The following is a 26,725-nucleotide window of genomic DNA, read 5'->3' as shown; positions in this document are numbered from 1 at the left end:
CAAAGGTTTCCATTACATTTGCTAGTCTGCCTACTGTGCATTGTACATTATTGAAGAGTATTGCTCTGACATGCCCCCCCTGCCCCCCCCAGGAAGCGAATTAACATTTCTTGTGAACTCTGTTCTTTTGTGGAGAAGTAATAATGACTCAAGCAGCTCCAAAAGTTTCTCAGAAAAATCAGAACTTATTACTTGTAAACTTTATGCCAATTACACTCACTGACACTGTATATAAATTGTCATTTATATGAATAAATCTTTTTTTTTTACTGTTATTGATAACAGATCTGTGATATGCACAGAGGATGTGGACAAACGTAGCATGAGTGACATCATTTGTGACACTTTCGCTTCCCACTGATCATTATCTTTTGTTCTCTTTACTTCCCTTAAAGTCAATTTTAGTTGTGATTCCTTACAGCTCTTAGAAGAAAGAAAGCTCATTCTAGCCAGTGAAAAGATGAGCTCTGCCTTGTGCTTTGGATCTGTCTTGAAGTCTTTTGAATGTTACCATTTTTAGGGAAGCACTTGCCTGTCAGTGTGGACCTCGGCAAAGCAGAAATTGCCACTAATTTTTTTTGAAAATAAATTCAATTACGTTGCTCCTTAACACTGATTTAGTTAATATTTTCTTAAAAATCTTATTTATTCTTGAATGAAATCATTAGACTTTGTAGGTATACAACTGTGCTTGCTAACTAGTCTCATGGTTGGTAGAAGACATGCATGTCAGATACGATGAACTTAATCCAAGTGCTATAACTAAGGAGATGCCTTCAAAAAAGGTTCTTTCTGAAGAAAAGAGGTTGATGAATCTCTACTACAAGCTCTTCTCAATGGTTTATATGAGTTTAGGATATAACCACTATGTTGGAGCAATTTTTTGACTCCTGCATCCTGTCTCTAGTGTGACTAAAAAAATGGAAGTCAGAACAAAGTATAATAAAACCTAAAGTGAGGATTTAGACCAGTTTAGAGCAACATACTTAACCTCTCTATGCAATTCTCCATCTGTGTAAAGGGGATAATGTATTTAACTACAGCATGAAAAGTCTGAGGATTAATTCACAGTACTTTCAGCATGAAAAGTGCACTCTAAATGTTATCCCATATAAATTTCTCCACTACGTAAAGAGAGAGAAGGAAAAAATACAATACATTGCTTTAAAGAATTATGAGAATTCCATCAAGAACACAGATAATTAAAGTTATATTAATAGATATTTAGGTCTTCATTTTCCCCTTGAGGCCAGGTGTCCCTGATTTTTTTTTCTTTTTTTTTTTTTTTCTCTTTTCCCCTTCAAGCAATGTCCCTGACTCAGTTGTCAAAGTCTGAAAAGCAAAAGTGCCCATCTAGCTTTCAACTTGATACCTGAGGTGGAGTTACAAGGTTAAATAAATGGGGTGGTTGGTTGGTTTTTTTTTTTCTAAGCCGGGCATAACACTTCTAAAAGATGTTCCCCTCCGCCTTTCCCTCCCCCCAATGTATTTTTAGGCTGTACGCACTCCTGCTTATGTCTCTTTCTTAGTCCCAGCTGAAGATTTCAGGGGAGATGAGAGCTCTATTTTGTTTCTCCCTTGTATTGCAGATAGGGGGAGGAGGTGGTTATTAGAGAGAAGCGCTCTCACTCGCTCGCTCTCTCTGTTTCTCCCTCTCTGGCTGATAGCACTTATCTCTCGCTCTCTCTCCTTCTCCTAGGTGATCCATTTCTAGGCAACGTGCTGGCTGGTGCTGGAGCTGCCAGCTCTCTCTGCATCCCACCAGCCAAGCGAGCTCCAAAAGCAACCTGCAGACCATCATCTGCTTTCCTCTGCTTTGCTCCGGGCACTCCTCCTCTCGCTCCTGCCCTGTCCAACCACCACCTTGCGCGACAGAGACAGCACGCCGGGCTCGATTTGCAGATTGCTTTTTTTTTTTTCTTCTCTTCTCCAGTTGTGGGAAGCGATTTTTTTTTTTTAAATTTTTTTTTCTTAAGCGAAGGGTGGGGGGAAATCGCTGCATTACTATCTGCATTACCTTGAAGTTCACTTTGTTTTTTGGCCTCCGGGGGGGCTTTTCCTGCAGGAATCTGGTTGCTGGAAGCGGGATCGCCCGCTCTCCCGGCTGCCCGCTCCTCCTCCCTGGCTGAAGGCGAGCGATTTGCTGCGGGCTCCCGGGGCTCCTCCGGCCAAGAGGGTTTGTGTGAGTGTGTGCGTGTGTGCCTGTGCGTGTGACCGTGTGCGTGGTGTGGGCTGGAAGTTGCCGTGCAGCAGCCGGGACCGAGCGGCTCCCTGGACCCGGCGGAAGGATGGGGATTGTCTGAGCGGCAGAGGCGGCTGCTGCCCGCGGCGGCGCCCGGGCTGGATGGATCTGCTGCCGGCGCTCCCAGCGTCTCCGCTGCTGCCCAGGAGCCCCCTGAAGAAGTGACGCGGGGTTTTGCCGAGGGGAGAGGCGTTCGCAGCCCCGGGCTCGCTCCCTGCCCAGCCGCGGCTCCGTGCCAGCCACCGGGATTTACACGCTCCGCCGGCGGCACCTTAAACTCTTGGGTTCCCTGCGCCGCTTTCTCCTCTGCGGCGGCACCGCTTGGCGAAGAGACCCCTCGTTACAAAGCCAGGACCTCCGGAGGAGATGGAAGTTTTCTCCCTCATCCTGGTGGTGTCCGTCTGTTGGACTCGAACCTGGAAGGCGGCGATTGCGGATTCGATCATTCATATCGGTAAGGGGGTGCTGCGCCTGCTGGTGCTGCTGGACACTTTTCCAGCTCTCCTTTGCAACCTTCCCTCTCTTGGCAGGCTCCCTCCCTCCCACCCTGCAGTTCCCGTTCTCTTTTAGCTTTTGCTTGCTCGCTCGTTTCTGTTTGTTCCCCTCTTATAACTGCTTTCCCTCGGGATCTTAGGGGTCCTCTTGTCTCTTTGCTGCTCTACGTGAAGGTTTCTTGTCGGCGGGTTATGTCCATGCTTTAGATCTTGAGGTTTTGCGTTGCTGATGATGTGGGGGGCCCAGGGCTCGGGCCAGCCCCTCCCCGCACCTCTCGGCTCCAGCAAGTCCTCGGGCGGGGAGACCCCCCCACCCCCATTTCCCACCCCCTTCCCCCACCACTTTCTTCCCCTCACCCCCTCCCATCTCGCTTTTCCTCTCCCGCGGCGGAACAGGTGGTTTGGCAACGTGAGCCGCTTTCTCCCTCCCGCGGCTTGACCGCAGCAGTCGGGGGCGGGGGCCGCTCCCACTTGCCCCGCGTTCTGTCCCCTATTTTTTTTTTCCCGGTGGGACGAGGGCATCGGCCTCCCCCGGGTGCCGGGGGTGCAGCGGCGATCGGGCCCCCCCTCCCGGCGATGCCGAGCGGGCGCCGGGCATCCCCGTTCTCCGCGGTGCGAGAGCCGCGTCCCTGGGAGAAGCGCCCCCCTGCTCCGCCCGGGGAGAGGAGGAGGAGAGAGGGGAAAAGGAGGAGATAAGGGGAGCGGAGGGCGCTGCCCCCGCGGGAATCTGCAGGCACCGCACGCAGGAGGAGCGGGAGCCTGGGAACGCGGGGGCGGGCGCCGGTCCGGGGAGGGCGCGTTTCGGAGCAGGGTTTGGGGGGCAGCCGGCGCTGTCCCCAGGGCTGGCTGTGTAAATATGTCTGCCGGTGCCTGGCGTGGAGATCCAGAGAGGGTTTCAGGGCAAAAGGGGCTTGGAAAGCCTGGCCGTCCAGAGCTTTCCCGCAGGACGTCGCTATCTGTGACCCCCGACCCCTACCCCGGTGCCCACGGGCTACCGCAACTTTCTAGGGGTCAGTCCTTGTAGCCGTGTGCGACCGGAGCATCAAACATTGCACAGGGGAGGCAGCGCTTTATGCCCTCCTTTTAAAGGCAGAATGCCTTTTCTTTTTTTTTTTTTCCTCTAGTCTTACCCAGTTGTAAAATGTTAAAGTGACACTAGGAGACGGTTACGCTTTACGATTTCTTTCCTAGGAGCTTGTAGCACACTGATCAGATCTTAGGGTTTTGGGAGAATTTCTAAGCATGTAGCAGATGGGTTCCTTTGCAGTCCCCTGTCTCCCATCCTTCCGGCTCACAGAACGTTGCTCCATGCCTTTCCACTAGCATCAAGGGAGACGACAGCTTTTCTCTTAGTATTAATGACCGTTTCGTTTGTTTCATTTGTTTATATATGATCGATACAACGCGTTTTACCACTAATGTTTCTTTATAGCGCTGTTAGTGATTAGATGGATGCCGTAGTAAATCCTCATTGAAAGCAAAAAAAAAAACCCAACACTAAAGTAGTTGCTTCTCACATGATTAATTTGTCTTGAGAGACAAATTATACAGTTGACCAGAGGATTATCTCTTTTTATAGACTGGTTTGTGTGGCCATGAAAATGGCAAACTGATAATTGTTTTACAGAGCTTTACATCTACTAGAATGAGTGCACTGAAAATAAATGACTTGAGATTAGATCTGTTTTAACACGAAAGGGGTAGACTGCTAAATATTCTAACTTGTACAGCTTGCAGATGAAAATTTGGCCCCTAGGAACACTACTGTATTCTGTGACCTGGATGGTCTGACCCACTTTTGTTTTCTTCCACTTGTACTGAGTAAACTTACATAGGAAATATTTTGACATAATAAACAACATTTATTTGCATGAGTTAGCAAAAGCAGTAGCAGGATACTCTCTATATACAAATCAACTAAGAATTTACAAAGCCAAATTAAAAACAAAAATGCTTAGTTCAGGGGAAAAGAAATACTACCAGAGGTAGTACTTATGCCTTAGACAACAAACAAAATAAATGCACTGTCTTTTTCTCATGCTACAGTGTTAAGACGTTCATGTGGAAATTTTTTTTCCCATGTTTGGGAGGGGCAGAAGGTACTAATAAACAATGTGTTACCTGTGCATACCTGTTTCTGATAGTGTATACTTTTTCCAGTATAATGCACTGTCTTGCTTGCCTACATAGTATTTGATGTGTTTCCTGTAAAGGGATGTTTTTTGTATCAAAGTATGTTATCAGTCATCTCTTAGACAGTCATTAAATATATTACAATTTAGTGAGTAGAGCTTAATGAGTTGGTGATGGCAGTGGGAGGGGCATGGTGACTGGTTTTTATCTGTGATACGCTTTTTCCCATTTCTGTTTTCTGAATGGTTGCAGCTACTGCTCTAGATTATTAGAGCAGGTCTGTGTATATGTAAATGTGTGCATTTAAAAATAAACTTTTTCCTATGTCATATTTTAAATGTTGGTAAGGCTGCTTATAGTCTGCATGTTTCTTCTGCCCTGCTATTAGAAATAGGAACTGGCAGTTCAGAAAGACTACGTTAAGCACTCTCATGAAAATGTTGAAATGAACCGACTCCACTGTAATTTTCCTTTTCCCTATATAAAAAAGAAAGGGGCAGGGTTACCATGTCAAAACTGTGCAATTCTGTATTATGCTGCTTCTCTCAGCACATGCATTGATTGAGTAATTTCATCAGCCGCACATTACTTGATTGCTTAGAAGTTTCCTAATGATCTGTATGCTGTAGGAAGAATCTGAAAGTCGTGAGTGGAATGGCAATGATTTTGTGTTTTATGAGGCTATTCAAAAAGTCGCTCTGATTTATGTAGCTCGAAAGCTCCAAAGTCTTTGAGATTAGCCACGCTGCCTGGTATTTTCTTCATACATCAGTCGTCCCACACTTCTCACTCCCTAAACAGGAGTTTAGAACAGTGCTTTAATTAAGCAGGGATTAGGTGGCGTTCCTTGTCAACTGCATAATTTGTGTGTGCTTTGTATCTTCAGTAGCTGATGGTCTCATGCTTTTATATTTTGTACTTTGTTCTTATTTTTTTTCCCTTTACATAGTAATACATATTTATGTGCACATAGATAGCCCATCGTGCATGTAGAAACATATATGCAGATGTGTGTATTCCATTATTGATAATTAGATGCAGCAAAATCATTTAGAGCAGTGGTCACATACTGTGGTGGAAAAGTTTTTTGCTGAAAAAATACACTAAAGTATTTTTCAAAGGCTAATTCATTGCAGCAGTGTGTAGCAATAGTTCAGGCACTTTGATTACTGCAAGTTGGTTTTGTGCATTTATCAGTGCCTTCAACTATATGCAGTCAGTTACATACTGCCCTTAGCTTTTTTATTTTCAATGGCAGTTTGAGATATATATAGTTTATAATGTGTATATGTGTGTGCTTTTACATATATTTATACATGTGCTCTTAATATATATTTTTGTATATATACTAACTTTTTTTCTAAAACAGAAAATTAGAGCTGCTCTTCCTGTATTCCTCTCAGCTTTTAGATTTTGCAGGCGAGGACTGCTGGATTCCTTATGTTAGATAAGTTCCCATCATTGCTGGGGTCTGAGTTTTGGTTCGTGCTTTCAAGTTCTTCTGTGCTAGGGATAATAATACCAGGACAACTCCAACATGTTTGCTTCTTCTTTAGCTTGGTGGCACGCATGTCTACATTTTGTCTTGTAAGCTGTTGTACTACAATGCGGCTTGGCTTGTATTTTGTTGTGCGTAGGTAATAGAAATTTAATTTGCTGTTCTATTGGTAAAGCCTCATTGGAAGGTATGTAGTGTGTATCACTAACTGTTCATTACAGTATTCTCACATACATTTTGTTAAGCGCAGGACAAGCAAGCAAAACAGATTCATTAAAACCAAATCTCTGTGGGCCTTTAATGTCTACAGATGAGTGTTCAGGTCTCTGTTTTCCCTGCTCTAGAATGTGCCAAGGTCACTTGCTTATTTTAAACACACAAGTCTGATGAAGACTGGAATACAGCGTGCTGTGGCTTAGCAGCCAGTAGATTTTATTAGTAACTATGTTCTGCTTAAACGCGTGGCATGCATGACATGCTCTGTGTATGTGCCCTATTTCTTGAACTCCCTCCCAGGTGCTTAGATTTGTGATAGTATTTCAGTTCCTATAATGTTTTGGTGCTAGTTATTCTGCAGCTAAAGAGGGATAATTTTCCATGCCATAGGATACGCTTGCTATCCTCCAAAGGCGTGCTTGCCATTAGGTGTCACTGCTTTCTGGAGTGTTTTTAGTGATCACCAGGGCCTGATACGGAGTCTCATAACCCAGGTGAATGGCTTAGTTGACTTCTGAAGATTTTAAATTGAGCCTGTGGATTGCTGACTACAGCAGGCATCTTCTTTTCATGTTCTTAAATAATTCTTAGTTCTTTGTCCTTGATAAAAAAAACAGAGGGGGAAAAAAACCCAGCCATCCATTTTTAAGTAATGTCTTGACATGATAATCACTGCTGCCATGTGCTTCCAAATGACTGCTTATGGATGCACAGAGTCTTTATTCTCACAATGCCATCTTTGAAAAAACACACTGGAGAAAAATCTTTTGAGACTGTGACTACATAAACCTACCAACTAAGGTTCATTTAACTTAATGAACAAAGGCATTAAGTATGGTTCTTTTCTACTCCCTGGCCCTGTAAAGCAAGTTGTATTGGCAGGAGATGACTTTTGTAAGCCATTAGGTTAATCCCAAGATATAGACTTGAACTTATATAATTTTTTTCCATTTGATATACAGCTATCTGTAACTTGCAATGACAGTCTGTTTTTTTGCTGAAATTTATTGGGGGCTTTTGCCTTTTGAGGCTTGTATTTTTACTCTTTGTTGCTGCTACTTTGTTGCTTGATGGGGTTTTCTGGGTTTTTTTGTTGTGGTTTTTTTTTAGCATTCTAAAAATGGTTTCATAGCTTCAGTGAAAGAGTAGTTCTATTTGGCTGTTGGTTTCTAGTTAATTTTGCTGAATTCCTGAATTATATATGACAGCATTGTAAAACTCCCTTCATCTACATACTCCAAACATAGTTTGTGTTTTATAAGTTCAGTGTTTAAAAAAACATATGAGAGATAAACAATTATTGTTGCTAAAGGAAAAAATATTCATAAAATAATCTGTATTTTGAGCAAATACGAGAAAATAATAAAACTCTGAAAGCAAGTTACGTAAGTAGATGCTATGATACAGGATAGGTTGGTATATGCAAAATGTTGACTTCAAGGAGATATATTGTTAATGAGGCAAACTAGAATACCTTTCTGTATCTGCAAAGTCAGGTGTCACTGTGCTTTGATTGTTTCAAAATTAATTTGAATTCCAGAAGGAATAAATTATTGTCTAAGGTGGTGAAACTCAAAGAAAACTTTGATTTCAGAGGCAGGCTTGGTGTATCTATCAAAACCTGGATGGTTCCACACATGTGCACCCTATAGGCCATACAGTCCTGTTCATGGCACTGGTCATGCTGAGGCCCCCCCGATATACTCATTTGTTTGTGCTATCTGGAAGTGCCAAGAGGTAAGTATGGTAGTCACAGCCTGACAGTTAAGTGTAACGTACAGTTTGCTGGCAGACTGTCGTAGTGGCTGGGAACTGTACGTGAAAGCTCATGTGTCTCTTGGGCATTTTGTACCCTAGACTGACGGGCAAACTAGCTTTCCACTAGGCTTCTTGGATACAGATGTGATTCTTTTTCATCTGTGGTGTTATTTTACCTTCCTACGCCATCTATGATGTCTATTAGCAAGTAGGAATTGACCTGCTTCTTGCAGTAGTTAACGAAATAAGCTATACTGGCCTTTCTTAGAGTAATGTTGACCATGACTTCATTGCTTATTCAGGATAATAGACTGTATTGGAGAAGGTGCAGTACTGAGCTGGTGCAATGTGATACTTGGCATGGAGTATGTGCTAAATGCATATTAAATAAGTGTGATGCTGTGCTCAGCACCAGGTAAGGAAAGCCTGGGCAGAATCTTTGGGCACAGATTTTAGTTGGCTTGTGCATGTGAAGCAGCGCAGGGGGTAGAGGAAGTGCTGTTGTATCCCACTAAAATTGAAGCATCTAGTGGAAAAATGGTAAGGAAAAGGTGTCTGTCTTGTGATATCTTTCTGTACTTCAGTTTCTTCCCATGAGCACCAGCAGTGTTATTTCCTTTGTTATTCTTCATTATAAGAGTCAGGCCGTGTTTTCTAGTTATTATTGGCCAAGCAGTTATGTGAGAGATTGAGTAAGGGAAAGATTCTCTTGTGTCTGAAACCACTGTAATTAATAATTGTTTATGTGAATTGGAGAGTTACCATTGATCTGTGAAACAGGAGGACACAGGCTGAAATTGAAGGTTAGTAGATGAAATGTTCTGGCGTTTGGATGACAGTTATGAAACTTGGCAAGAGAACGGGCTTGAAATTTTGCAGTGCTGTAATTTTGCAAGGTTCAAGATTTATATCCTAGTTTCAGTGATAATACACTTAATTAAGAGAAGGAAGTATTTTGTATTCTGTATTGTACCACAGAGTGCATTTCAGCTGGAGAACCTTGTTCCTCCTTTGGTCTAGGGTAAGCATACCAGCTCAAGGAATGGATATTCTTGAGCTTTAAGTATTGCATTAAAAAATAGCCCACATAAAAATTGACACTTACTGTATTATTCTTTCTCATGAAATAAGTACAGCGTTGCTCTGTAGTATTAAAGTAGTAGTGGAAGAGTTGGTACAGAGACAAATACTTGAGTTTTAGTCAACTGTAAACTGATGAATTCGTATGTGCATCATTAGATTTAAAGGTGGTTTCCTTTGAACACATTTATTCTGGAATTGCGGGGTGGTGGTGGTGGTGGAGAACTAAAGTGAAGAAAAAAGATGAAAGGGAAAAAGTTTCCCGAAAGTTACATTGCATTTATCTCACAAGCAATGCTCAAGAGGAAATTGAAAAAGAAAATGAGTAAAAATGCAAGGAAGGGAGGAAAGTAAGATATCAAAGGCAAGAGCCGCTAGTTCTCTCTCTTTCTTCGGGAGCTGTATAATGTTACTGTAAGTGCTGTGCAAAATGTGAAAGTTCTGAACCAGAAAGGGGAAAATGAGAAGATACAGAATTTAAATGATGAATTATATGTTTATTTTAACCTATTAGATAACGCTCTGTGCTGAAATGCTAATTAATCCTAATTGTTATATTTGCTTTACCCATGAATAAAATATCACATATCTAATAAAATATGCAGTGAAAATCACTGTAAAATTCCTCTTGGATTCTTTCACACAGATTTAAAGGATTTAATCTCTTATGTCTTCATTACTTTTTAAATCATTAGCTTCCTATAGTCAGTTGGATTGCTAAGGCCAATATCCAGTGAACCTAACCATAACTGCTTGTTTTGCTGAGCAATTTTTTGTTAGTCCAACTGTATCTTTCTCAGAGGTTTAAATAGAGTTGGTGATTTCATTATAATAATTCACTTCTGATAAATCAAAATCAAATAGCACCACCCTGGTGCTGTAAAAAGGAGCTCTGGAGAGAGCAGAGGATAGCATAATGGCAGACCTGAACGCTGGGCCTGGATTTGCTGTGCCTTGTTTTAATGTATACAGATATAACAGTGAGCACTTTGATAAATCTCTCTTAAACAGAGAATGAAAATGTGCATAGGGCAGTCTTCCCTTCCTTGGACTTCAACTCAAAACAGGTATTTGGGACCCAGACCCCTGACATACAATAGCTTGTGTAATTGCACAAGTGTGCAGCAGCTCAATTCTGACTGACTGCCAGTGAGCTTAGGCTCCGGAGCTATTGAGATGTTTTGAAGATGTTAGTTGTCTTTCTCAGTTGACAAGAGACTACTGCAGTTACCTCACTGCTTGCAGCCCGTATTGACAGTTGTTTGGCAGTATACCATGGGCTGAAAGCACACAGACCAAACACCAAAAGCAAGGATTTTTGTTGTTGTGTACCCTTTGCCTTCTTGCAGTCTTTATAGTGTTCAGATTAAACATTTAAGAATGTTTTGAAATTGTGTCACATGCTGGACTTGATAAAGGGAAAAAGACAGTAGGAGCCAGTGTACAGTACGGACTGTCTGTGAAATGCCCAGTGAAAGGGGGTAGCTGTTATTAAAATACACATACTTCTCTCTTTCACTATTTTCATTCATTTCTCTCTCTCGTCATGGCAAGCAGTTGTGATGGTCTCTATGTTCTGTACTCTTGAATATCTGTGGTTTTCTGTCCAGGAAGAATAAAGTTAAACATACTGTAACACAAATATCTGTTATTTGGACAGATAAAGCTGCTTTTTATTTCTCTGAAATTCTACTTATTTGACCTCTTTTGAGACAAATATACCCCCAAATGTTGGTTATTGTGCCTAAGGCTGGTCTGTCTTCATCTCTCCCTTTGCGAATGTGTAGACCCAAGCAGTGTTGCACTATATCCACTAATATATTTTCTATAAATACCTTTTAAAATGTACTACTCAGGTATCACTTAAATTTCTAGCTCAGTGGTACGAGTTGCTAACTAGCAATAGGGTATCTATTCATGTATGCATATGCAGTGTATTAGCACATGCTTTTTCAGTAATCAGAAGTTTTATTCTTTTTGAAAGTATTTGCCTGGATCTTTCTTTAATTTAGGATGACATTAGTTTCTATCTTAAGTAACAACACAGAGATTTGGGAGGCTTTTTGCTTGCAGGAAGTCATAACATGAATACAGATTGTGAAATGGCACCCCACTGTGCTAGAAGCTGTACAAATATGAAACAAAAAGTTGGCTGTCAGAAGATTTGAAGAAGTAGTAAAAGGGAGGGCTTGGATCTCTCTGCCTCAGACGGTTTGTACACCAGGAAACGAAGTGGCAAATTTTTTAGCTTCTTTTGAGAGACAGATTCATTCATGAATGATTACTCTGAGTACAAATGAATGAAAGCATGTACACATGTCTACAGGGATGTACTGACAGGGCAGATGCGACATGGGTTATGTTAGTACTTTCCTGGTCTTGGGCACGTGATAACAGAAGTTAGTGCTGTGAGGTAAGAGAGTTGAGGGGAAATGAGGCAATGTGTGTATCATTACCTACAGTGCTTTTTTTGACAATAACATTGGTTAAATTGGCAGTATAAAACCAGTTGTTATTTCATCAGCTGTCAACATACTATTTTCTCACTTTACTTGGTGCAGGAACTAATGTGTGGTTATGCACATGTGCACTGTCTCTTGGTCTCCTTTGTTTGGACAAACATTTCAAAGTACAGCTTTGGAAGATGTCTAGGTAGAAAGAAAAGGGCCTTTTTGGGTAGGTGGAACAATATATGTTGCAAAATGCTTTACTTGATTTAAAAGAGATATTTAATCAGTGATTCAGAAAGCATCTGCAGCCCCGTTAACTGGCCTTGTGGAATTTCTAGAATGTTATTCAAACATTATTGAACCAATCTAGAGAAACAGTGTTCCAGCACCTTGGAGTATCTGTCCTGTTATGAAATTGGATTGCATCTTGGATACACATGACAAGCACCCATCTACCTGAAAAAGTTCTCTTAGTTTTGCCAGTGCTGCAAAATTATAGGGGCTGCATCACAAGGGCTGAGGGGAATGAGTAGGAGAAAGACATGGTCTATGTACAATGCATAAACTACACAAGGAATGATCAGCAGCACTTGGCGTTGCCATCATGGAGGTTGATGTCTTAGCGACATCATTGATGCTGTCTCTAGCTGGAAGGAGAGGAGGAGTTTGCAAGTAAAGGACAGCATGAATCAGCTGCAAGTAACAAAGCATTATCGGGAGCTTCTCTGCAGCAGAGATGCTCTGGGATCAGGAGTACTGTGGGGAAGGTTCTGGCGGTACCTTCTATGCAAAAGTTCTTGAAGACAGTGGAAGGCTGTGGTTAGCAGTGCTGAGAGTTGGTTGGGTGGTGAAGGAGTGAAAGAAACATTTGAAGGTGGGAGCTAGCCTGAGCAATGGGCTAGGCTAGCTTTGTAAGAGCACAGGCTGCACAGGCTACTTCTAGGGAATATCAGGTACTGCTGTGCTTATGTGGACTGGAGACTGGGTCTTATATGTATGGGACAGGCCAAACAGAGGATATATATGTGTATGCATATAAGGAAACTTGAGAAATCCAAGGGAGTGAGGCACTGAAGTGGCCCAAATATTACTGAAAAGAAGAATAATATAATGCAAACAATGTTTTGAGAACAATATATTTAGAAGGTAATATTATGCTTTAAAGAAACTAAATTATAGCTTAGAAAGTGGAACTGATTTTTTCTCCCTGTCCAGCCTCCATAGTTTCACTGAAAAGTATTTGATTTGTGTAGTAGATATTATTTTTTTTCTTTTTAGGTGATAATTGTATCCAGTTACTTTGCAGAAAAGTGAGATCCATTTTATCTTCATATTAGCAAGTAACATTGTACACGGATAAAAACAATGAGTCCTAAAGTGTCATCTTCCACCTCCCTGCTTCCAGTATAACTCCAAGCATGTTGTACCTCCCCGTGCACTATCCTTCTAATGAAATAATCTTCCTTTGCTTTCTTTGTGCAGTAGTTTATTGCCAGTCTGTACTGAGCCTCCACGTAAGCTCAGCTTTTGTGGCTGGAGACCGGGAGGAGGCGATACACACAGCCACAGCTTCTGCTCCATTGACTTTTGACCTACTTTAGTAAGGAAGGAAAGAGAAGATAATGCACTGTACTTCTGGATTCAAAGCCTGTTGTGTCTTCCATGAAGTGAGAGCTCTAGCTTTCTCCTTCTCTCTTGTATAGCTGTGTAGCTTTATTAAAAGTTAGATCTCTCTTCAGTGAAGCTCCAGAGTGGTGAGTGGATGTGCTTTCAGCCTTATCTTGTGGCATATGTCATCATTTAGGCTGTTGAGGTTAAAGTCTGTTTTTCTGTCAACATCAGCGTAGTCCAGCATCCATTCAAAAAGGGACAAATACTGACTTATTGTGTTATTTAGGGGAAATACAAGAATTATTCTTAAATATTTTTCTGTTTGGGATCAATGATCTTTAGTAACAGGGTTGAATTAGGTATGGGAGAGGGAGGCAAAAACTTCCTCAGGGGAAGGTAGATAATGATAGCATTTTGAAACTGCTGCTGCTGCTGAAAATCATCTTTTGCAGGATTTAGGAATTGGGAGGGGAAAAAAAAAAGAAAAATATGTACATTAAGGTACTATGGGGTTTTTTTACCATTTTTTTGAAGCGATGCATTTTCCCCACATTGTTTGTAATACTGCCAAATGTTCCTGAGGCTATAATTAACTGGCTCGTTGTGTTACATCAAGTAAGGAGTACAACTGTTTCCAGAAAATACTAGATTTATAGACTTCCATGCAGAATGCGAAAGGAAAAGAGAGGTTAACTTTATATAAACAAAGTCCTTGCATCATTTTGTACCACTAGTTTGGAGTAACAAATAGAACATAGAAATTGCTGGAGCTTTGAAAGCTGTTGAAGTTGTCACTGTAGCCCTCATCCCTTCATTCTGCCTAATACTCCCTGTAGAACACATTTGCTGTTTTTCTTTCCCTCTCATCTTCAGGTATCTGCTGTGAATGATGAAATGACTACTACTCAGGAAGAACCGGTGTTTGGATTTTGTGGCAGGTTCTGGAGTAAATGCCATGGAGAGGCATTTTGATTTTAGTATTTCTTTAGGTGTACAACAGAGGTTACCAGTTGTGGTTATTTAATGAATTCCCCCTGACCATTTGGGATTTGGAGGTATTTCATAACTTTTAATACTGCTGTTTCTAAGGCCTCTTTTCATAATGGTAACAAGTCAGTGGATGGCAGCAGATTTAGGTGTAAGCTTTTATGGAGGAGTATGTCTTAGAGCTGTTTCATTAAAATTCTGAAGTGTTAAATATAATAATGATCTGCCAAAATGGTACTACTATCTGCTAGTGAGGATTAGTACTGTTTAAAAATCTCTGTAATTCCCAGACAAAGCAGAGGAGTCATGGCATGGAGCAAAGTCTAACTCTCAATTTGTATTTTAGTTCAAGCAGTGGCAAATTCTAAGTGGGGACCACTGCCTACTAGAGATTTTATCATACTCTCAGTCCACATAAATGAGTAAATAATTGTGATATATGACTAGTGATGCCTGTTTCTGTTTCCAGCTTGGCCCCCAGTTTTGCAGCAGAATCCTTTCTGTTTACAACTGCTTCTCATTCACATCACAGTAACAATTCAGTGGCAACTACAAATACAGTTTGTATTGAGAAATAACAAGACCATGTCCTCACCTTGGGTATTTTGAAAGATTCATTCCTTATGATTTAGGACATGTGGACTGAGAAACAGTTCTTTGCTTAGTGTTCTGCAGGGTTTTGAACACCAGATAAACTCTCTTCCCTTTCTGTATGTGAAAGTCAGTTTGCACGTAGAGGATGATCTGCTGCTGTAAGTGTTCTCAGTAGCAGAACATCTTTATCCTCAGTCTTGTCTCAGCTGAACGTGCAGAAATAATTCAACATTTAGTTAGAAGAGGGTCAGACCAGTTTTGAACCTATTTCGAAAACTAGTGTAACATACTGCTCTCTGTTAAGAAATGCTTTCTGTGACAATATTAAGGCTGATTTACTCATATTAATGAAGAACTAAATCTTGCACAGTATTTAAAGAAGGGAGCAAGAAGAAGAAGCTAGTAATGGCAGACTACATGTAGCTGCTGATTACCCAGTTTAGAAAGGATTTTGCAGGTGCATATTAAAAGATACATTTTATAAAAATTCCAGTTGAAAAGAAAAGGGAAAATGTGGCCACCCAGAAGCATTTTTGTTACGTCTCTTCCCTCTCCAAAAAAGGGGTTCACCGAGTTTTATTTATTCAGTCTTTCATGGACTATAACTAATGCTCTTAACTAACTCTGCAGAGAAGTAAATTGTATCTCTTGTATGCCTTTAGCTGAAATTATTTCTGTTAATTTTATTTGCTGGGGTTATAAGGGGTGTATGTGAATACATACGCCAGTTGGTACAATGGCTATGTTGTCCATGTAGCTAAGACATACTAAGACCAACTCTTCTGGACGATATACGAGTTATACATTTATTTTTCTTGTTTATTATTTTTCCACACTGGAAGTACAGCTGGAACTGATGGCTTGTTTGAAGAGTCAAATCTCTTTCACTTGTTACATTAGCTGTAAAGAGATTCACCTTTTCCAGTCTGCCTCTCAGGAACCCACATGGTTTTCCTCATTTTTTTCATGTGGAAGGGATGATCACGTGTTACTTGCTTGAGATGAATCACTGTAGAGCCAGAGTAAGTGAAAGATTTCTTGGCTATCTGTTGCTCCATCCAAGCAACTATATTGTCTTGTACTATGACTGAGTAGTGTTTCAATTTATCTGGTGTGAGAGAGGGAGTACAGAGAGCCTCCTTCTGTTGTGTTAGCAAAAGTCTGTCTGAAGCATAGGGAATGGAGACTGCTAGTGCTGTGAAGAATAAGGTTTTGTCTTTAGGGTATTCTTGTCATGCTCTTGCTTTTTGCTCAGACAGGCTTTTGTTTCCTTTCATATCTAGTGCATATGGGGAAGTTAGAGCAGATGGATTTTCCACACATTTACAGTGAATAATAAGCTGATGAAAAGGAATTGGCCAGTCTGCAGTCATCTGTCAGTAAACCTGCCCCTTTGTGGGATCTCCATTTATCATGCTCGGTGCTGAGTGATCTCTACTAGGACTACTGCATGATGACCCTGTGTGAGAATGAAGTCAGACGTATTCCCACATAATTTGCCCTGCTTGTCTCCCTGTACTTTAATGTTTGTTTTCCCTTTTAAGAACTGTTTTAATACTGACAAATTCAAAGCATACATGAGGAAGAACTGAACTTTATTAAGAGGCAACTTGTGATAGGGCTAGGGAGGGCAATTTCCTTCATGAACCCCTTATTTTTTTGAAAGAGTCACAGCTGCTTCTAGCAGCTACGTTTTTTACTGATCCCTCTTATTACCAGCCTTGGACAAAGAATCATTTGGATTTTGCCAGGAGCAAGAGAAAGAAGTGCTAACTCTGGTAGCGCCAAAGAGTAACAGTCGGGAAAGGAAGAGGTGGTTTGGAGGTCATTATTGAATTCTTGCTTCCAGTATAAAAATGGGGAACTACTGTACAGTGTACATGTTCAGTAGCTTAGAATCACGGAGTGTAAATATTTTTAATACTGCGTAGAAAGATACTTCGTGAGATTTAAAAAAAGCTTTTTTAGATCTGCTTAAAAGCATAGCCCTTACTGTGAATCCTCCTCAGAACCTACTTCTATTTATAAATAAGTAAATGTCTTTTAAAAAGCATGATTATTGAAAATAAGTAATGATAAGGGCCCAAATGAGACAAAACTGCAAGTTTATCCTGATACAGTTTGCTGAGGAGCCACTCATGGAGCTAAGCCAGTTTATGGCTTTGTGTCAGACTGTATGTAATACAGGGTGTGTAATGTGGCCCTTCTTTCATTACCTTCTTAATGAATAAACTAGGACAGGCTGTTGGACACCTGACTCTCCTGTTTTGTGTATATGCTACTGCTTATCTTTCTTATTCTCAGCAAGCTTTATTTATGTTATCCCATCCTAAGTTTGTCCTTATCCTCCTACCACAGAAGCCACTTACAGAGGAGAGCTAAGGCTTTACCTGCATGCTGGTAGTTTCTTGCACTTGTGAAATGCCAAGAAGCAAAGCTAAGCAAGTGGTGAGTTTTCTGCCACTTGGCAGATACTTAGTGCAAGCAGTTGTCTGTCTCTCAAATGGAATTTGATACCTGCAATGACATTTATCATCACAGTCCCTACGCTGCAAATAATATCTTTGGGGTTTTGGCGATCCAGACCTCTAAGACAGTGTAACTGTATGTTTGTTGATTGGCATTTAAGTATTGATGTTGGGATCTGGCATAATGGTAGGAAGGAAATGGAGAAGTTTCTGGGGCAGCAGCTTTTCAGGCCACGGCTGTGACTGAAATTTGTAGCTAAATGGCAAGAAAAGTATACCTTGTGTTCCCTGGTGCTGTTCATCTAATAGCATTGCTTAATATCCATATTGTGGAAGTATTGATATTATGGCCCTATTTTATGTGCTGTCTGTGTACATAGTAAAGCACAGTCTATGGTGAAGTTTCTGTAGTCTTGCTGTTGTGTTGTTTCTTGTCAGCTTCGTTTACTTGGTCTCATGCCCCAGGACAATGCTCTAGTATTCATGTTATGAGAAAGGCAAGGAAAAGCTTCAATAATAGTTTTAGCCTGAAACTATGCGGGAAATGTTTCTGCTTCTATTAGCTCTTATTTTTCCCCATCTGTGCTGACAGATTACATTTATTAGCACAACATAATTTTTGGAGCAAAAATACTAACTAAGAGTCCTCTTTACATTGCTTATTTATCAGTCTGCTCCTTGTTAAATAGGATTTTTAGGTTCTTTCTGGTGTCATTTCCATAGTATACTGCAATGCCTTTAAATGGCATCGGTTTGGGTCCTAGGGCTAACTCGCCTTTATTCTAACCAATAATCATAAATTGTGCAGCCAAGAAGTTTATGCAGTGACACAACAAAGGATTTTGCATACATTTGTTTTTATGTCATGCAAAACAATATTTTTGCCTTCAGCTGCTGACCACTGAGCAGGCTGACTGAATACAGCATTGAAATGTTCTCAGACTTTAAGTTTTTCCTGTTCTGTAGAGATCTAAAAGAACTGGTCATGGTCTCATCTCATCTGCTGAGCAACCCAGACTACAGTGTGTATTTGAATGTGTTGAAGGATTCAGATGGGAATTTATTCCTGTGTTATTTCTTTTCTAGGCAATACCTCCTTCTGAAGTGATCATCAGGAGAAAGACTGCTGGCTATGCTCCTTTTTCTCATTTCTAACTAGAATGTGATGAAGGGCTGACCGTAGTTTTAAAGTAGTCTCTGACTGCCACTTTTTGAAGCAGGGCATGTAATTCATAGCTTACGTGATTTTTATAATCCCTGAGGGTTGTGATTGTGTGGCCACTAACACAGTCTGATAGACATGAATGTGTGTGGATAGTATCTTTTTTAGGAGATGTGATGGGGAAAAAAGAAAAGATTTCCCATATCACACATTACAAAAAGCTGACAGAACCATTTAAAAGAAAATAAAATGGGCTATGGCTTTCTTCTTAGAGATTATTATTTTAGAGTAAACATACTGTCTTGTGTTATAGAACATTTGGAGAAATAACATGCCTGCCATTAGGCCTGAAATCTGTTCTCTGCCTTTTCAGACTCCATCTTGCACACTTCTGAAGTCAGTATGAATCATTCCATTGGCTTTGTTGGACTTTGGATTATATATTCTGTGTTTATGTGATTCCTTCTTGTCCTTTTATCCTTCTTTTCTCCCTCCTATCAACTACTTCCTTGCGTTTTTTATTCAAAGTCATTAGTGGCTGCCAATACTCATAAGCAGCCTTTCTGTAATGCATGTGGAGAATTCATGTGTGTATGAATTGAGGGATACCGATTAAAGAAATATGCACGTTTCCAGATTTAAATATAGGTGGAAACCTCACTGATGGTTTATTTCTGTTATTCCTGTACTCGTTTGTATTACTCTAAGTTTTTTGGTTGTTTTGTTTTTGGTTTTTTTTGTTTCAAGGTAGGACAAGATGGACTGTTGGTCTACACTGATGTCTGTCCAGGGCAAGTCCCATATATCATCTACTCCATGATTTGTTCTTATTTCTGCCAATAGGAAAGGAGACAAAAAGCTCTTAAGGAATAAGACTAGGGTTTGTGAAAGGAGGATTCAATTTTGGACTCTCTTCTGACCTTGAGGAAGACTTACAATGATTGAAGAATATTAGCTGCCAAAATGCAACTGTCAGGGCTACTTATGAGCTAGAGTTACTTAGGCTGGGTTGTACCCTGTTCAGCTGTTGTCTTAACTTGTTGAACCTTTGTTTTCCATATGGATAGTTATATCCCCTTACTTCAACATCTTTTGTCTTGTCTGCTGAGTTTGCACTCTTCAGTTGGAGCTCTATCTCATGGTCTGTTGTATCTGCATGGCCAATCACAACAATACCATTTCAGCTGAGAGGTTTGAAGTTTTCTGTGCAACTGTTTGTTGTAAAAATGTTTGGTTTTTTTTTTTTTTATCAGTGACTAGAACAAGCTATTCTGTTTCAGGAATGCAAAATCTGAATGCAAGCAATGAGCTTATTCTATGATATGCTTTCAATATTGTTGTTTGTGAGCGATGGAGCAGGACTGCTTGCTTAGTTAGACTGAAGGGTGGAAAGTGCTGATGTGGATTGCTACTGTTACAGGGAGAAATTGAGGTTTTAGGTGCAAGTTTCAAATACATATGTCTATTTATGAAAGCAGTCAAGCTCTAGGTTGTGTAAAGGTAGCTATGACTGTTTCAAATGGCACTGTAAATACATCTCTGCAAGTATAGGAAGCTACCTGGTTTTTTTACATACTCCCATCTGCAGGCAAACTTTGTGTTATCTGAAGGGTTTTCTCTATTTTGCATTTGCCTCAATATTTTCATTTAGAATCTGGAATATCCAGTTTGAAAACCTAAAACTGAAAATTGTAATTTTCCTGCATTTGTCTTTCTCTGACATAGTACTCCAGCATTGTAAATCCACCAAACAGCAGGCTAGTTGAAACCCTGTCATATATTCTGCAATAGAAAGCAAACATTTTTGCGGAGAACCACACATCTGGTTTTGAGCTTCTAGTTATAGTTCAGGTAGGTTTTACAAGCTGCTTCTGTTTGCATCTTTTTCTTCTTGCCAAGGTGTTGTCTTTAAATGCAAAAATATTTTTGAGAACTACATTCCCATTGGAAATATTAAGAGAAGACACTGTAACAGTTAAGAGGAATAGCCTGCAACGAATGCCCTGTGTTTTTGAAGACAGGGCACCACTGAATTGATGTGCAAGGTGTATACAACATGTAAAACAATCTTAGGGATCAATTTAATTCTGTTAATAATTGTCTGTATGGTCATTGCTTATGTTCATTTTTCAGACATTTTTGGAAAATATCAGTTAAAAGTTGGTGTAGGTATCAAAAAATAGACATGAGCCATGTTGTCTGAGCAGAGAAGAGAATATTTTTCATTCTTTCACTAACAGGGCTGCATCCAAGAAGAGTATTTTCTCAGCATATCCTTACTTGTGTGCTGTCACTTGATCAGTTTCAACTTTTCTGTGATTCAGATTAGCTCCAGTGTTGTGTTCTGAAGATGTCCTACTGTCTTGGTTTTTGCTTGGAGTTTCTGTAATTTGGGATTCATCCTTCTTATTTGGCCGTCCTAGTGTGCATGTGTCAGTACTTCAGATAAGAACAGCAAACTCCCTTTAACTTGCTTTCCTTGTTCCATTTGAACTTGCCTTGTACAGGTAGCAGAGGTGTACAGATATAAAGCATAACATATACATATCATAGAATAACCAGGTTGGAAGAGACCCACCGGATCATCGAGTCCAACCATTCCAACATATTCCAACATATTCCTTTATTTCTTACCTCATGAGGACGTCTGTACACTGAAGTCCATGGATTTGCAGAATCATATCTTCAAATATTTGAAGGGATTAAGTTTTAATAAGCTTTCAAAAGTTCACGTATTTCAGAGCTTATTTTAAAGTAGTGCAGAGTCTTCATCTGTAAGTTTTGTTAAAATAATTAACGCTTTAATAGTATTTCATGTCAGACCAAGTGGTGAAAAAGCAGGATTTTTTCAAAGTTACCCAGCAATTGTAAGTCTTAAATGTTAAGCATGAATTTACGTTTTAGGAAGATTTGTGTTGTTTATTATGCTGGCTGGATTAGTCTAATCTTTTTTAAAATACTAATGGGAAGAAATGTTAGCACTCAGCATAGAGCTTTAGCTTTAGGTGTATCTTCTGAGCAAACAAAGTCAGATGAGTAGCACACTTCAGAAGGATAGTACTGTGGTTAAAGCACTTGACTTGCACTTGGGCGGTTCCCTTGTTTTTTTGATATTTCCACAAATTCTTGGATGACATGGGGCATTGTGTGAATAAAACTGAGTAGTGCTGGTTCCATAACTACTTTCAAAATATTATTTTGCAATTATTAGGATTTATAAGGCAATGTGGAAATGTTGGGGCATCCTGAATGGATAACCATTATATGGAGCTTCAAAACAAACAAACAAAAGCCCCTGACTTGAGCCTTTCTACATCACTTTGAGGCACATTCCATGTTCTGTTCCCTTCGAGTTTTATGATCCGTAGTATGTAACTAATGTGATATTGCCAAATGTTAACAAAGTGGTGAGAACATATGTGTAAAATGTTTTAGTGTGGCGGTGGGAATACTTCCTAGACTGTTGACACACGTATTTACTTAGTCACGTGACACTGCATAGGTTTACTGTTTTGTACAATATTCAGACAGATGATTTACTTGCACCATTACTGAAAATGGAATATTGGTTCTACTTCAACAACTGATTTAAAATAATTATTTGAAGAGTTTTCACATTCCTGATTGAAGGTTTGTTACAGAACCGTGGCTGACCCTCATGCTGCTATCAAAAGTGAGGAGAGTTGTATATATATGTAAAGAAAAAAAATCCCATACATTAGTCTTTTCTTTTTATTAAAGATGAATAAATTACATTGGTGGGCAGTGGTTATTTTTATAGTTTAATAAAAACTTTCTTGTAATTTTTTTTTTCTTTTTAATGCTGTGGTGTTTAAAAATGAGCCCGAACTGAGACTCGAGTACTTTAGCCAGCTGGGTATCTCTTATCCAAGTTGGTAATGTTAAGAATGTTGTTATAAGACTGTTGTTATTTGTAGAGGGTAAACAATTCTTTCTGGTTACTAACATTTTTTTTCCCTACATATCAAGTATTTTTCCATCTGTTCCTGTATGCATACGTAACTCTTTTTCTATGGGTAATTCTGCATGTGTTTTTATACACCTACAGTGTTTTCTGATAGATTAAGAAATTAATTTGTCTTCTAATTTCCTTTTCCTTATTTATTGTTTGTGTCTATGTAGAAAAAAACACGAAGGAAGAAATGTAGCGTGTTGATTGTTCTTTAAATCCATAGCTACCTGTTAAAAGGGAAAGTCAGCTGTATCAGTTAAACATAGTGTTTATTTTTGGTGGGAGGTGTGTGTGCACATAGCATTAGCGAGTAACTTGGCCTTCTGCATATAATTATTGGGTTTTTTTGTGTACCCTACTGGCTTTAGTAATATTTTAGTGATATTCTCGGACTAGACCTAATGCAATATCTGGTTCTGTAGGAAGCAAGTAATTTTGGTTTCTGGACCACAACAGTTCTCAAAACTTCCTACAATTCTCTGTGTCACCTTTGCCCATGGACATTGCTCTGAATGCAAAAAAGATGGGGCTTTTTCTGTGTAAAAAGGTAGGAGTAGTACATTGCATGAACTCCAAAGAGGAAGAAAATTAATGTCCTACATGAGATTAACATATGCATTTTTAACATTTTAAGCTATTCTGGAACTGTAATGTGAGCTGTTAGAGTAGCTTCTCAGAGTTGTGCTGGAGGTTGATAATTTTAGCCATTAGCACATTAACAATGTGAAAAAGAGAAAGAAACACTTCTATTAACTGACTGACCAGTCAAAGTAGCTGGAAACTCATTAGGTGATGTATTTCCATCAACACCTATGTCTGTAGCAATTGAAAAAACACTTAAGGAGCTGGAGACATCAGATTACAATTCAGACACTTGCCTTCAGTAAGACGTTTGTTTTTGTGCTAGCTGTTGTGCTTACAAACTTTTCTTAAACTGCTACAAAGGACTACTCTGCAGTTTCCTACTACCCATGCCATTGTGCAGCTATTTGATGTCTGCAGAGTTTAAGGTTATGAAAAGTGAAAAAAACAAATAAACTTTTCAGAGTTGTTTGCTTGATTAGTTTGTTTTACCGTACAGGAGGTTGGTGTGGAAAACGAATGATGAAGTAATATATTTATTCAGTCTGTACTTTCAAAATATGAATATAATTGCATTGTAGTACTGGTTTGCAGCAGTGTTTGGTGCCTATGATGGCATCTAGGCTGCTTGCAGTTAAATGTGAGCAAAATCTGGCTTTCACAGGATCTAATTCAGACTCCCTGGCCCCTTGACTTCCAACTGCTGGCTTGAACAATTTCTGCCCTAATTAATTTGGAGTTTTGGTTTTTTTGGGTTTGGTTTTTGTTTGTTTTCTAGTAGGAAAATTCTTTTTCTCTTATTTTTTTTTCTGTCTGGCAAGTGATGATCTTGAAAAGATTTCTCTGCATCAGAAACAAAGAAAAGCCATAAGAGCTCTCATTGTTCTCTCCCTCCTGTGTATATACAGCCCTATATACATATTTGTTTTAATCACAGGTCCCAGACCACTGCTGCCTGTTCACGCTGTTGTGATGTTTTCCAAGGAGAATTGTTGCTCTTGGAGTAAATGGTAGCTGAGGACAGAATGAGCAGTTTATTTCAGTGTGTTCTTACACTAAAGAAAGTCTGCAGTTTCTTCAGAATAATTTCTTAGCTCTGTTTAAGTTCTTCTGAGGGCAACAGCTTTGAGGTAACTTGCTGTAGAATCAGTGGAATCTTGGACTTTTTGAAAATCAAATTAAATGCATCATACATATTTCACGAATGCTACTATAAAGAAATGGCTTCGGTGTTCACACCATGTGCCAAATTACAAAGTCTTTCTCTCTGTATGTGTATGTACAAAGTCACTAACTAACTACTGGATTAGTCGCACAACAGTTGCAGGACTTTAGGATGAAAACTCCTGGCTCAGCTACTCAGTGGAGTTAGATTAGTCTTCAAGTATCTGAGGTGAATCTGGGTTCCCTATCATCTTATTTCCAGTTGCTATTACTACTGTTGATCGTAACGCCAGAAGTTGTAGAGATATCACTGGCATGTAGGGAAGGAATGTGCATTAATTTGGCTTGGATGACCATCTAGCCCAGTCCCTCAGTTTAGCAGAGGCAAAAGTAAACACAGCTTTGGTGAAATTAAGTGACAAGGAGTCAGTTGAAATATAAGTAATATTGTTAACTTTATTTACCATAAACCTGAACCCAAAAGATGCCTTTATTAACTTAATGTATCTACTAACCCAAGAAATATAGAGGAACCACACAGAAAAAGGACTTTGCTCAAATTGCTTACATGTTGGTCCTTTTCCGCTGGTGTCTTATTGGCTGAACTGGTGTTGATCTACTGGCTTGGGTGCTAAGTTTAAATTGTGACAAGGAGGTTGGGGCTCATTCCTTGAAATAATATCTGGCCTTTGAAAATGTTACTTAACCTGCATCTTTCACCCTATTCATGGAAAAGGATCTGTAAGTGAGAGTTGTTCTTGTGGCTCCAGCAACATAGAACTGTAAATACAAGTACTTTGGGTTAATTAAAATAAATGAGAGTGAATTTTCATTCTATCAAAATTTTTTTCGGTATTGTTTTTGTTCTGCTGTAATTTTCATTGGAAAGATATACTTCACCTGTAGTAGTCCTTGGATAAAAAGAAATATGCCTCCGTCCTGTGGGGGTGAGGTAGGAATTCTCTCTTCCACTTTATCAAACCTCTCCTCCTAACAGCACTCTATCACCATTACTGATGTTCTTTTGAAAGGTCTCCTACCACTAATGCAGCCAAGTTAGACAAGCAGAAGTCACTATAGCATAGGAAATATGCAGACCATCCTGTATTTAACTTTAGAGACTAGTTTTTTTCAGACTCCCTTTCTGTGTAATTTTCATTGGTTTAAGACATATGATCTCATTTGTCTCTCAACTTAATGTTCAGCTGTACTGATTTTGGAACAGACTGGGGCATGCAGACATATACAGAACACTTTTCAGAGAGCTTCAAAGATTTTCAATTTGCTGACATGCAAATTGAGGTTAATATGATTATAAATTTAAGTACAAAACCAAATTGAGTAATATTTTTTGTAATTGTAGATATAGTGTTGTGTAAAAAAATCTGTATGTGCATCATTACATTTGTTTTTCAACTGCAGGCTCTAGTTTTGGGTGCATTGCAAGTGTAATGAATTGACAAACTTGTTGAGATGAAAGCAAACATATTGCTTTATTAAACAGGAAATTAAATGTATGATGTGTGAAAAGCATAGTGTATGAAGATGATTGATTTTTCAGTCAACAGGGCTGTATTTTGCTTTGTTTCTGTACAGGGCTGTGTGTTTCCAGGTAGGAAATATACTCTGCTGAGATAAGAAAAAGTAGCATGCAGCTATTTTATCTTGTGCCAAATTTGTTGATGTAGAATAAAACCAAAATAAAACCCAGCAAGTTAAAATTCCTGGCAGAGTAAAGTGTTAGGTGGGAGAAAGTGGTATGGAAGAAGACAGAAAACATTAACTGCTTTTTCAGAATTTGTCTGGTCATTGGTTGCTTAAGAACTTCTTTCATGTCTGAAGTGAATAAACCATGGGCTATGAATTTCAGTAAGCAGTCAGGGTAAATGAAACTTCTGGGAATGGTAACGTGTGTGGTTGTCACACTGATAGCTTACCCCACAAATGTGACCACTTTCCAGAAGATGATCCCAAGCTGTGCTTGAATCTAGCCCTCTGGAGACTTGCAAGTGCCTGAACCTTACAAAGTCACTTAGAAAGTGTGATCTATCTCACCAAGACTGCATAGTGTAAAAATGACGAGGCTCCGAGGACAGCTTGTCACACCACCTTTAACGATTTGTGACTTGGGTTCATGGGTTCCCTGGTGAAAGATCTCTTGCATATATGTGCTCACTTGGAATTAACAATAATCTGTAACCCACACTTAAGAACTATGTCATACCAAGTAATAACAAGTTCCTGAGCTTCCGGTCTCAATCACTACCAACTCAATGCTGCAGAAAGAAGTAGTTTTTTTCAGCAAGAGGAGGT

The 26,725-nt window shown here is 39.7% G+C and overlaps 1 protein-coding gene across 7 annotated transcripts in view; it reads left to right on the top strand.

Annotated features, from left to right (window-relative positions):
* The first annotated feature begins 2,437 nt into the window (after positions 1-2,437).
* The window catches only part of GRID2 (glutamate ionotropic receptor delta type subunit 2), a 726,503-nt gene continuing 702,215 nt past the window's right edge, over positions 2,438-26,725 (top strand). For 3 of the 7 annotated variants that reach the window (XR_011337351.1, XR_011337350.1, XM_069855622.1), the window contains exon 1: positions 2,438-2,696. Coding sequence is in view for 2 of the 7 variants with exons in the window: in XM_069855622.1 (XP_069711723.1) it covers positions 2,609-2,696 (88 nt within the window). In the remaining 5 variants the exon portion in view is untranslated. The remainder of the gene's footprint in view (positions 2,697-26,725) is intronic. The other 4 variants (XR_011337353.1, XR_011337352.1, XR_011337354.1 and 1 more) reach the window with 2 other exon arrangements.

The sequence above is a fragment of the Phaenicophaeus curvirostris genome, chromosome 4, assembly GCF_032191515.1.
Source record: "Phaenicophaeus curvirostris isolate KB17595 chromosome 4, BPBGC_Pcur_1.0, whole genome shotgun sequence".
Taxonomy (NCBI): domain Eukaryota; kingdom Metazoa; phylum Chordata; class Aves; order Cuculiformes; family Cuculidae; genus Phaenicophaeus; species Phaenicophaeus curvirostris.
The sequence above is the reverse complement of the archived record's forward strand: the minus strand, read 5'-3'. Positions and strand labels throughout refer to the sequence as shown.